This window comes from Salmo salar, chromosome 04 (assembly GCF_965601325.2).
Source record: "Salmo salar chromosome 04, fSalSal1, whole genome shotgun sequence".
Taxonomy (NCBI): Eukaryota; Metazoa; Chordata; class Actinopteri; order Salmoniformes; family Salmonidae; genus Salmo; species Salmo salar.
This window is the reverse complement of record NC_138294.1, coordinates 54,721,881-54,734,796: the sequence shown is the minus strand read 5'-3', so window position 1 is coordinate 54,734,796 and position 12,916 is coordinate 54,721,881. Positions and strand designations below refer to the sequence as shown.

The following is a 12,916-nucleotide window of genomic DNA, read 5'->3' as shown; positions in this document are numbered from 1 at the left end:
GGCATGTACACGTGAAGGACTTGGTATAGAAAAGCTTGGGGCACATTCTCCCAAAAGAAGAGTAGTGACCTTAACGCAACCTCATCAAGAGGTTCGAACCTCTTGGTGTAATGGTTAAGGTGTTATCTTGGGTTAGCCCAAAATTTGCTACAATATTATGGGTTAAAGAGACAGAATAGTTTGAATATTTTTCATTGGAGCACCAACTAGAAATGTCATATCACAAATTAAGACAGCCTTATTTTTTATCATATAGCATGTTTCTCAATCTGAAATTAGATGGTCTTACTTGGAAGTCAGCTTTGTAGTAGTTTACAATTTGTACTGTAACAAAGAACACAAGATACTGTATATAAGCCATTGATATTAGCATGGTAAACAAATAATTATTTTGGTTGCAAATACAAATTGGTTGTCTCATTGACATGTCTGAAAACATGATATTTAATGTAATGCAAATAGAGAACATCAGAGGGCTGGATCAGCTTGTTTATGAGCATAATATAGCTTTATTTGACCAGACAGGAAATGCATAGTAACTATGTCATAAACATCATTTCAATTTAAAATAAATCAATATCCTGTCTCCTTCAGATGTACAATTATTGTACTTTTTCTTATTTTTGACTGTGGATTGTGATGTCTTCCGATCTATTTCTTGTAACTTGTATGCTATACTTGTTTTGAAAGTAAATTAACATTGCTGGGAAAAAACAATGTTTCATTTCATAACAAAAATATTTGATATTGTTAAACAATGTAGATACCTTGCTAGAATTAAGTTTAGTAGAAATGTCAGTAGTGTGGCATTAGTCCTGCTTTTCAATTTTGCCTTGCAGAAATACAGTAACTGGCCCTGTTTTTTGTTGAAATGTGTCTATGACCATATTCTTTATTATGTACAGTAAATGCGATTACTTACTGTTATCATCTGCTCCTGACAAACTACATCATAACAAAATAACCATGAATCTGAATGTAATTTTTATTTTGTTTATAAAAGTCCAAGACATGTATAAAAAGTAACACTAATATAACTTGATTAATTCAGTAGACAAATTAACACTGTTAGTACAGTACTTATGCAATTAAAATGTATCTTCTGACAACTTTTCAAATATGAATGCATAATTCTTCAGCATAGCATTTGCTGCATGACAAAATAATTGTAACGTACAGTGGCTTATATCACATTAATATTCACATACACTACATATGAAACCAGGTAAAAAATAAAATATAATCCATTCAGAATTAAAAACAAATATTTACACATCCCCACCCGAGAGTTTGAGCAATTTCGTTGTTCCAGGTAGGTTCTAGTTCAGTGGTACGCATACTGATTATGTCAGTCCTCTGGGCTGTGTTGGCAGAAGTGTTAGCATTAACAGTAAAATGTGCATCCTGTGACCTGGCGCTGAGTCTGGCTCTGCGTGGCATATTCACACAGCAGGAGCAGAGTGTCGAGCCGCTGCAGCAGGTAGAACGTGTGGAGCAGGTCTGGTACTGTTAGCAGAGTGCAGGAGGAAAGGTACCGAAAGACGTGATCAAACCCGCACAGGCCTTTGAGCAACTCATGAGGTACGCCCATCTTCAGCGCCACCTGCTGGTAGTTCTGTACTCCTGGGAATGTTGGGTCCAGCTTCAAAGCCAGAGAATCCACCAAGGCCTGTGGCAGCCTGCCTAGATGGACACCTGGACAGAAGATACACAGGCCAATTGGGAAATTATGGCATTAAAAAAAGCAGAGCTATGACACAGTACAGATCCCACTGCCCACCTACAACTGTTTAACCTCCCACCAGAGGTGAACTATTCTGTTATGCCGTTTCTACACTCAACATTTGAGAATGTCTCGTGGACAGTGACAGTGTGCAAATGTATTCTACTATTCTAACTTGCAACAGTAGTTGAGACTCTGACTGAGTTCCAAAATAATTCATACAAATGTATCTGAGAGCCTTCAAAAGGGGTCAGTTGCCCATCCCTGCTGTAAAGGGAAAAATGTTCTCTTCTTGAAAACTTTGCCAGTGGTGCCAAGTATGCAGCTAAGTCTCTTGGTACAATGATTGTCTATTTTTCCATGTGGCTTGTGAAACAGTAAGACAATGTATATTGGACTATACCTCTTGGCCAAGACAAAGAAAAGTTTTAAAACTAGCAAGACTTAATGAAAAACAACTTTTAAAAACTACTCCTGTTAGAAATGGCTACATTAAAATCCGGAATCATCCAGAACAAAATTGTGGTTCTGTGAATATGTATCTCTACTGAATCCCTAGCCACAACAACAACAACAGAACTTCACCTAATACAAATATGTGTATTCTGGTCTTTTGACAATCCCCAATGTTTCATTTTGTTTCTGTTGGATGTGCTCCAGCATTAAAATAGGCTTCAGATAGTCAACTGAAGAATATCCCACCTTGCATGATTCGGATACACTTCTTCAGCAGGCTCAGTGTTTCTTCCATCTACAAATAGAAATATTATGAGTACATTGTTGCTTTGTTCAGGGAAACATCCTCTAGTAAATGAGTGAAGCTGTAAACTTAATTTGGCACATCTAGCTAATTATGTGTGAAATGACAAGTGTGAAAAATATATTTAAAGGCATCCATTATCTTGCCTATACTAAGAGGATATCACAACTCATATTTTATGAGATCAGTGTGCGTGTGCCACACCTTAAAGAGTAAAATTAAAGGTGACATTTGCTTTTAACATTTGCTGTATGAGCATAAAAGACAGCTAAGTCTAGTGGCTGGTTACTCCAACTCTCTACTGCTGAGTATAAGGTCCTCTGTGTGAGAGGAACAGGTGACACAGCCCTGTCTATCCTAAGGGTAATTACCGCATTACTGCTGTAGCAGGGTTGATGATGGCTGCTCCAACAGCTGTCAGTTTGCTCCTCTCGGCAGGCAGATGGACTCCTCAGTTGTCTTCCTCCTGACCCGTCTCCGGAGGGGCCATCCTTAATCTCGGATATCGCAGTAATCCCCAGGCTCACAGAGCTACAGTCTGGGTCTGTGGCACTGTGGAGGGCTGCAGTGCTGTGGAAGTCTAGCTCAGTGCACTCCACTGGTACATGCCGATGGGGAGGGCTATCCTGCAGCTCAGAAGCATTGTAACCTTCACTGCTCTGCAGGGGCAGGAAAAAGGGCCCTGCCTCAGACTCCCCACTGTCTACTGGACCCACAGGGGTCTCCATTGTGAGTGAGACATCACTGCTGATTGAGGATGGCTCAGAGGATATCTGAGAGACAAACCCAGAGGAGCAGTTACTGCAGGTGGAGTTACGCACCAGTGGCTGAGTCTCCAGCAGGTCGATTTGGTCCTGAGTTTTAAGGTCAGGGTTTAGTAGAATGAACCCCAGAGGGACAGTCATGTCCACCTTGGACTGCAGTCTGGCCAACGTGTCTGCAGTGGTGGTAGAGTTATCACATGCACCTGTAAGACACGTCATCAGATGGTTACATTAGTACCCCAACAAACCCCAAATGAACCATGCATTCGCAAATTTACTATAATATGAGTCAATTAGGGAATGTTTAACCCGCTGCACTAGTGGAAGTTAGCCTATATGGATGAAATAATATGCCATTTAGCAGACAGTTTTATCCAAAGTGACTGACAGTCATATGTGCATACATTCTACATATGGGTGGTCCACAGAATCAGTGGTGTAAAGTACTTAAGTAAAAAATACTTTAACTTCTTTGGGATAGGGGGCAGTATTTTCACGGCCGGATAAAAAACATACCCGATTTAATCTGGTTACTACTCCTGCCCAGAAACTAGAATATGCATATAATTAGTAGATTTGGATAGAAAACACTGAAGTTTCTGAAACTGTTTGAATGGTGTCTGTGAGTATAACAGAACTCATATGGCAGGCCAAAACCTGAGAAGATTCCATACAGGAAGTGCCCTGTCTGACAATTTGTTGTCCTTCTGTTGCATCTCTATCGACATTACAGCATCTGTGCTGTAACGTGACACTTTCTAAGGCTTCCATTGGCTCTCTAAAGCCGCCAAAAAGTGGAATGGGTGTCTGCTGTCTCTGGGCAAAGTACAGCAGCAGAGTTTGTAAGTGGTCAGCCTGGGGACAGTGAGACAGATGCGCGTTCACGAGACTTCTCATTTTTTTTCTTTCAGCCTTTGAATGAATACAACGTTGCCCGGTTGGAATATTATCGCTATTTTACGAGAAAAATAGCATAAAAATTGATTTTAAACAGCGTTTGACATGCTTCTAAGTACGTTAATGGAATATTTTGAATTTTTTTGTCACGAAATGCACCCGCGCGTTACCCTTCGGATAGTGACCTGAACGCACGAACAAAACGGAGGTATTTGGATATAACTATGGATTATTTTGAACCAAAACAACATTTGTTGTTGAAGTAGAAGTCCTGGGTGTGCATTCTGACGAAGAACAGCAAAGGTAATCCAATTTTTCTAATAGTAATTCTGAGTTTAGTGAGTCCCAAACTTGGTGGGTGTCAAATTAGCTAGCCTGTGATGGCTGAGCTAGGTACTCAGAATATTGCAAAATGTGCTTTCGCCGAAAAGCTATTTTAAAATCTGACATAGCGTTTGCATGAAGGAGTTCTGTATCTATAATTCTTAAAATAATGATGTATTTTGTCAACGTTTATCATGAGTAATTTAGTAAATTCACCGGAAGTTTTCGGTGGCTATACTAGTTCTGAACATCACATGCTAATGTAAAAAGCTGTTTTTTGATATAAATATGAACTTGATTGAACAAAACATGCATGTATTGTATAACATAATGTCCTAGGAGTGTCATCTAATGAAGATCAAAGGTTAGTGCTGCATTTAGCTGTGGTTTGGGTTTATGTGACATATATGCTTGCTTGGAAAATGGCTCTGTGATTATTTGTGTCTATGTACTCTCCTAACATAATCTAATGTTTTGCTTTCGCTGTAAAGCCTTTTTGAAATCGGACAATGTGGTTAGATTAACGAGAGTCTTATCTTTAAAATGGTGTAAAATAGTTGATTGTTTGAGAAAATTGAATTGTGGTATTTTAGTTGGTTTTGTATTTCGCGCCGTGCGATGCCATTGGCTGTTGGCTAGGGGTTCCGCAGGCGGAACGTCTGTCCTCAACAGGTTAACCCTTTCCACTCACAGCCCTTGTCATCCCGTATATGTGTTGAATATGGCAGATTTTGTCATTGATAAGCGCCTAAATTGGAATGCAGTGGCTGTACAGTAACATGCTATACATGACGTCAGACCTCAGGTTCTCCACTTCACAGCGCTGTGTGGGTTCTTCTGTTAAAATAATTTAAATTTGGCTTTATGGGTCCCTTGTAGCTCAGTTGGTAGAGCATGGCGCTTGTAACGCCAAGGTAGTGGGTTTGATTCCGGGCAGTGGTGGAAAAAGTACCCAATTAGTAAAGTAAAGCACAAATACCTAAAAAAAAAAAAAACGACTTAAGTAGTACTTTAAAGCCCTTATTCATCATGTGTTATGTCTGTTGTAGCAATATATACACAAAACATTACGAACATCTGCTCTTTCCATGACATACAGTAGACTGACCAGGTGAAAGCTATGATCCATTATTGGTGTCACTTGTTAAATCAACTTTAATCAATGTAGCTGAAGGGGAGGAGACAAGTTGAAGAAGGATTTTTAAGCCTTGAGACAATTAAGACATGGATTGTTTATGTGTGCCATTCAAAGGGTGAATGGGCAAGACAAAATATTGAAGTGCCATTGAACGGGGTATGGCAGTAGGTGCCAGGTGCACCGGTTTGAGTCAAGAACTGCAACGCTACTGGGTTTTTCCTGTTCAACAGTTTCCCGTGTGTATCAAGAATGGTCCACTACCCAAAGGACATCCAGCCAACTTGACACAACTGAAGGTATTCCTAATGTTTGGTATACTCAGTGTAAATAATGTGCTGTTCAATACATCATGGTGGGTGCTGTTCTACTCTTATAGTTACCCGAGTCCTGGCTTTGCTGCTCCAGATTCAGCGTGACCACGTTCACTGGGGATGCTGCACACTCCATGTCACTCTGACTTGTGCTTTGAGGAGCCAGGCATCCTTTCAGAGAGAGAATATCATTCATGAGCTAGACGAGGCACAGTTTGAGGATTACCTGTACCCTGCATGTTACTATAAAAGCGATTCTAACAAACACATTGACAGAACCCACATTATTGCAGCTTCATCAGGAGTTGTGTGAACATCTCATGCAACAAACACTTCATTAAAGGAGATATTTGTGTGCAGATCATGAGATACCTTTAAATATTTTCTTTAGTAAGGTATGTCTGAAGTATATAAACAAGGCAGCGGAGAGGAAGATTGTCATGGTAACCAGGGCAAAAGAAATGGTGGTGATGACAGCAGCATTCTGGGCTGGGCCTTCTGGGCTCCAGACTTTTCCCACATCAACTCTTCTGCTTCCTGCAAAATAGAAGGATTGAGGTCGGTGCTGTGCAAGGTTGAGCACATGCTTACACACACAGCATTTATTTTATGTTTTACATTTCTGACTTTGATCCATTGGCAAATAATGACAGTAGCACTATTCTATTAATAGAATATTACAACAGTGTTGTAATTCTTGAATATCTCGTAACCCAAACAATGCATTCTCTACGGCAACAAATCTCAAAATAAAAACATGGGTAATTATGTTTCCAGTACATGGAGGAAATTTTGAAATATAACAGTAGGCCACACAACTGACTCATACAATAATGAGCGGTTCTGAAGTGTTTTTTTCTTTCTCAGAGTCCTGGGCCAAGCTTTTCTGAGACTTACGGCTACACTGCTGCTCAGTGGTGGAGGAGGGACCACACGGCATGCATTCCAATTCCTGCAAGCCATCCATCCGTGTCTTACTGTAGAATCTGCAATTAGATCAAATTAAAGCAGAAAGAAAAGTTGGAAATAGTTGTATTTCAAGTAAACAAGCTAATAAAACTCAAAGTCCACATGTTCTGGATGGAAAGCTTTTATGACTTAAAAGCACAGCTACGTCTTAAGTAAAGATCTGTAGATACTATACGTAAGAATGCAATTAGATCATGTACAGGTACAAACCCTGGCAAGCACTCCCCACAGATAGCATTGCTCTTAGAGGTGCACAGTGACTTCTGGTGCCTGTTTATGCGTTTACACGACTGGCAGAATTTGCAGTTGTGGTAACCCCGGTCCTCTTTATAAGTCTTGACACTACAGGGGATGCAAGAAGCCGACCATCCACTTCCATAACCACAGTCCTGGCGGGAAATAAGAATCAAAATATACAGTGCACATTAGACCTGTTTACAGCTAAGGATTTCACTGAAGTAAATTTGTTAAGGAGACAGTTGCAAAACAGAAATATAAATTAATATGATGATTAGAGGTCTAGATTACAAAGTACATGACAGTTTCCGCTTCCAATGACCACATGGGGTTATTTTAGGTCATGGGTAAACCTCCATTGGTAAGATCTTCCCAGCTAGCAAATTTGGTTCCTTGGAAGTTGTGGGAACGTATGATTTCAGTTTCACATTGGTTGAGGTAAAATTAAATGTTTTTAAACGCCCCGAGACCAGAAGTGAACATTTAGCCTGTTCTGGGAATGTTTATTTTGAAGTTTTGAGAGTGTTTTACTCTGGTTCTTTGAACGTTTTATTAACGCTCTGAGAACAGAAATTCTAGGTTATTTTGAGTTATTTTTTTTATTCCTCAACTTTCACTGAATGTTTCAATAAACTTTTAATAACACTGCTATCTTATTTTGGGTACACTTTAACTGTAAGCACAGATAGGACACATGCAAATTAATTTCTTTAGGCATTAATCATGCAAACACATGTCTTTTTTTATTATGACAAGGCATCAGTGAGATTCAAACCTATAATCTTCTCTTCTCTATCCATGGAATTAGTCTTAGGCAACACCAGGATGGAGATAGCAAGCCATGTTTTTTTACCCTTACAAAGCTGTTCATTTTAGTCTATTCAAACAGACCCCATTTCTGAGGAAACAAGCACTCATTAAGATCAGGTGTGGCCAATTTGTGGGCGCGGCCAACACACCTTTACAATCTTAAAATAGAGGATAGAGAGTTTTGTTGATGCTGAGAATGGAATGTAAATGTTTTTAAATAACATTCTTAGAATGTTCTCTGAACAGTCTGTAATACCTACATGTTTCAAGCAGACCACCATAGTCCCTGTGCCCAAGAACAGCAAGGTAACCTGTCTGAATTACTATTGCCCTGTAGCACTCACATCTGTAGCCATGAAATACTTTGAAAGACTGGTCATGGCTCACATTAACACTATCATCCCAGACACACTAGACCCACTCCAATTCGCATACCACCCCAACAGATCCACAAATGACGTAACCTCTATTACACTCCACACTACCCTTTCCCACCTGGACAAAAAGGAACACCTACGTGAGAATGCTGTTCATTGACTACAGATCAGCATTCAACACCATAGCGCCATCAAAGCTCATCAATAAACTAAGAACCCTGGGACTAAACACCTCCCTCTGCAACTAGATCCTGGTTTTCCAGACGGGCCACCCCCAGGTGGGAGGGTAGGCAACAATACATCCGCCACGCTGACCCTCAACGCAGGGGCCCCTCAGTGGTGTGTGCTTAGTCCCCTCCTGTACTCTCTGTTCACCCACAACTGCGTGACCGCGCATAACTCCAACACCATCATTAAGTTTGCCGACGACACAACGGTGGTAGGCCTTATCACCTACGATGATCAGACAGCCTATAGGAAGGAGGTCAGACACCTGGCAGTGTGGTGCCAGGACAAAAACTTCTCCCTCAATATTACCAAGACAAAGGAGCTAATCGTGGACTACAGGAAACGGAGGGCTGTGCACGCCCCCATTCACATCAACAGGGCTGAAGTGTAGCAGGTCGAGAGCTTCAAGTTCCTCGGTGTCTACATCACTAAGGATCTATCATGATCCAAACACAACAACATAGTCGTGAAGAGGGCACGACAACGCCTCTTACCCCTCAGGAGGCTGAAAAGATGACTCCTTGTATATAGCCTCATTATTGTTGTTTTATTGTGTTACTGTTTTTTGTATAATTATTTTTGCTAATCTTTTCTTTCTTTTTAACTCTGCATTGTTGAGAAAGGGCTCATAAGTAAGCATTTCACGGTAAAGTCTACACCTGTTGTATTCGGTGCATGTGACAAATAAAATACGATTTGAACATTGCTAAACTTTTTCTTGTGGTTTTTATAGAAAGTTTTCTTAACGTTCTTGGAACAATTTGAGAACATGACTTTAAATGGAACCGTGAGGAAATCTGTAAGAAATGTTACGCTAAAGTACTGCAATTCCCACAGAAGAACATTGTTCCGTAACTTTCTCTGAACTATGAGACCATTCCCAATGTCAAACCTGTTGGAGAACGTTTCTAGAACATTAGCAAAATTGAAATTAAATGTAACCATGTTTGAACTTTTAGGAAACGTTCTGTTAAAGTAATGAAATACCAAGTAAATCTAGTTTTGTTGTCAAATTTCTTAATGTGCTGAGAATGTTCCAAAGCCAAGCAACTATCCTACACCATTTCCAGAAAGTTGTGGGAAGGTTGTATGCAACAACAACAAAAAAATACATAGGAGAACCATTCTCTCACCAAGCTCTAAGAAACATATGATTCTCAGAATGTTATCTTGTAGCTGGGTTAGCAGGCCTGCCAAGTGGACTTGTAAACTTGGAACAAAGTTCTCTTTCCAGTGGGATTATTTTAGAGTGAGAGATTGCCACAGACAAACCAAACTCTTTGTGGTTTCATAGTAATGTTAATTACAAATCCCAGTTCTGCAGTAATTTCTGTTGTTGCTCAGATGAGCTGATAGGCTACTGGACATGGCTGCAGTGGAAAGGAGATGAATCAGTGTCTGTGTAGCCAGCACCAGGCCTATCTATATTTTGACCTTTGTAAAAATCCAGTAATTTCTCTTTCAATATTCCTGTATAGTTTTATAATACCCACCTCTGACAGCTCTTGTCCTGGTCCACATTGAAGACAAGGGTGGCAGTCCCCATTCAAGTAGTACTGGGTTTCAGAACAATCCATGACAGCAATGTAACTAAAATAAAAATATGTATAATAGCTCAGTAGTTAGCCCATTTTGAAATCTTTATAATGAACAGTGATTAAAATGGAAACAAAATGAATATAATGCTGTTTCTCAGCCACTGCATTGAATATTGAATCAAATATATTGCTTGTGCACATGTTGAACCAATATCCTATCACTTGATGTCACTAAAGAACACAAAAAATGTAGACACAACACAACAAGAGGATATACTGTTACAGGCAAAGGATTTCTAAATCTTAAATCAGATAGAGATGATGGAGGGGTAAAAACCTAAATAATAATATTGAGAAAAAATACATGCTGAGGTTTTAGCATAACTTGTCCTCTACTTTAACTTACAACACTGCTACTAATATTGACGAAGAATTACTAAAATGTTTTATGAAATACCACAAAGCAAAAACACCACGGTTGGACAACTCAGACATTAGCAACTGGAAAGATGATTCATGACCAGCAGTGCGCACCGCATTACGAGCCAATAAGAATTTCCCACCCTGAGTATCACATCAAATGATTCAAAGTCAAAAAAAATATTACCTCAATCCATAAGTTTGGCGAAGATACTTAAGGGCACCTTTTTCTATCGTTTTCACGGGTCTATACTTGTGCACGCTATCGATAGTCTTTGCAGTGCCACTTCATCCGATCTGGACATGCCCTGACATGCCTCACGGGCTGCGCGTCTGGTTTCCAAAACCAGGATCAGTGCGCACTAATTAGGTAACTTCTGAAATTGTGCTTGCAATTATCGGATAAGGAATATGGCCCAGTACTTTTGTTATAGTGGTCCTGGATATTGGCTAATTACAGAGAATAAACACATGGTAGTAGACTGATTGTCTGTCTGCCTACAGTAGCCTATTTTTCTGTGTAGCCTCCATGTCTATGCCTGCCTGTTATGTCTGTCTGTGTAATAGCAATGTAATAAACTGCAATGTAGTAGGCCTATACTAATATGTGTAATAGATATGATTTCTGTAGGCTAGTAGTTTAAGAGCTGGCTCTGTGTAATCACTTATTTTACGCCTTCTACTTTAGTTTACTGTGTATTTAAATAATCAAAAATAATTCAATTAAATTGTTTTTGTGACAACAATTAATACATTTGCATTTTTATCTCTATTAGAGAATTATGGCAATTTTTTATTTTATTTTGATCTTGTTGTCACAGAACGAAAACTAAACCTACCATTTTTAAAAGAGGTTAAGATGTACTTTTCAGTAGGATCAAAACTGTTGTGACATACCCTTTCCTCATACATTTACAACAAAACACACCAGCATGTAGGCCAATTTGGGACAAAGTGTTTTACCTTTATCCAGAGTAGCCTAAACCTCTGTCAATGTTTGATACTTCTCTCAGTAGTGTACTTTCAATATGTGCCATCTCCATTGTTTACTACTACATTCTTCCATGCTGTGCCAGGCTGACCTGATTACTGCTTGTAACATATTATCTTTTTCCAAGCAAAGCACTGTTCAGGCTACATACTTATCATCACAAAGGACAGGGAGTTATCAAACATTAGAGTGTGGGTTGATTCATATTACATCAGCTTTCACACAGTTTTCATAAATCCCTCAAACTAACCTTTGGGGTACAGAGAATACATCAATATCCTCCTATTGTAAGAGGGAATCAACATGCTCAATCCTCTCATTTTACCTGTAGACTAAATCCTTTATTTTAAAGGTGCCAGACAATGTTGAAGTGACTCATATCACATACTGTAGCCCAGTTGATGTTTATCAGTTGTGGAGGGCAATGTGGAGAGGAGCAGAGCAGGTCAGAGTGGTGATGGAGGTGAACTGTGTTGGTGTAATGAGTAATCTTTACTTTAGACCTGAAGACTCCCGTCATCTCCTTAGAGCAGCAACTAGGCAGCGCAGTCAGCTAACACAACATTATGTAAGTCAAGTAGATAACCTTCTTTAAATATCGGGTCAGTTACACCACAGCTGCTAAAGAGTTTGGGTTCAATAGACATGACAAAATGTTTGTCTAAAAAGCCAACAAATTCCATTGTTTGACATAGACATGTCTGATTGTTGAATATGCCTTGCATAATCTTTCGTTTTTAGACATATCTTTTCAAGAAAGTTATGGGAAGCAAAGTTTTGTTTGTTGCCGATATGTATGTTTTAGCTGAAATTTAGTGTGTGAATGTATGCAACTTGTTTGATTATGTAAGTGATGTTACTTTCTACCACTGTATCCTACTATGGAAAGCAGCTCTTACCACTGTTTCAGAGTGTCTGCAATGTCTCCCTTTAACCCAGCCGGGAGACTGGCTCATTCACTGTGCTTCTCTTATTCTGAAGAAGCATTCAGACCAGCTAATAAATGGAGTGGCAGACTTTGTATAGTGTGGAATGTTATTTTGTAGCTAATTAGTTTATTTTGGTTTTCAAATATTGCTGTTGTTAATAATAAGCATTTTTCTTCCCAACTTCAACAATGTTTAAAATAATTTGACTCAAGATTTTAGTGGGGAAAACATTTTCTAAACACACAATTTTCTTTTGGTGTCAGGAAATACTTTAAGACAATATTTCTACAACCCAGACTGTCACCCAGTGCTCACCAACAAGTTTATGTCTAGTCTACTGTCATGTGGTGTTAAGAATGGATTATTTTATTTTGTTTCCCGCCAAAGGACATTCTTTTTGAATATATAAGTAAGTCGATTTCAAAGGACCATTCAAACCTGCTAACATGTTTTGTCTTAAGTGGTTTCAAGAGTGTAAACAGATCATTACATTACCGTAA

The 12,916-nt window shown here is 39.3% G+C and overlaps 1 protein-coding gene across 1 annotated transcript; it reads right to left on the bottom strand.

Annotated features, from left to right (window-relative positions):
- Positions 1 to 971: 971 nt before the first annotated feature.
- Positions 972 to 11,018, bottom strand: LOC106603311 (uncharacterized). Its single transcript, XM_014196829.3, has 9 exons — positions 10,684 to 11,018; positions 10,032 to 10,128; positions 7,097 to 7,275; positions 6,815 to 6,903; positions 6,290 to 6,454; positions 5,987 to 6,088; positions 2,855 to 3,450; positions 2,426 to 2,474; positions 972 to 1,695 (listed from the first exon to the last, which is right to left on the bottom strand). Exons 2-9 carry the CDS (start codon positions 10,113 to 10,115, stop codon positions 1,385 to 1,387), a joined length of 1,575 nt encoding a protein of 524 aa, XP_014052304.3. The 5' UTR covers positions 10,116 to 10,128; positions 10,684 to 11,018; the 3' UTR covers positions 972 to 1,384.
- Positions 11,019 to 12,916: the final 1,898 nt, after the last annotated feature.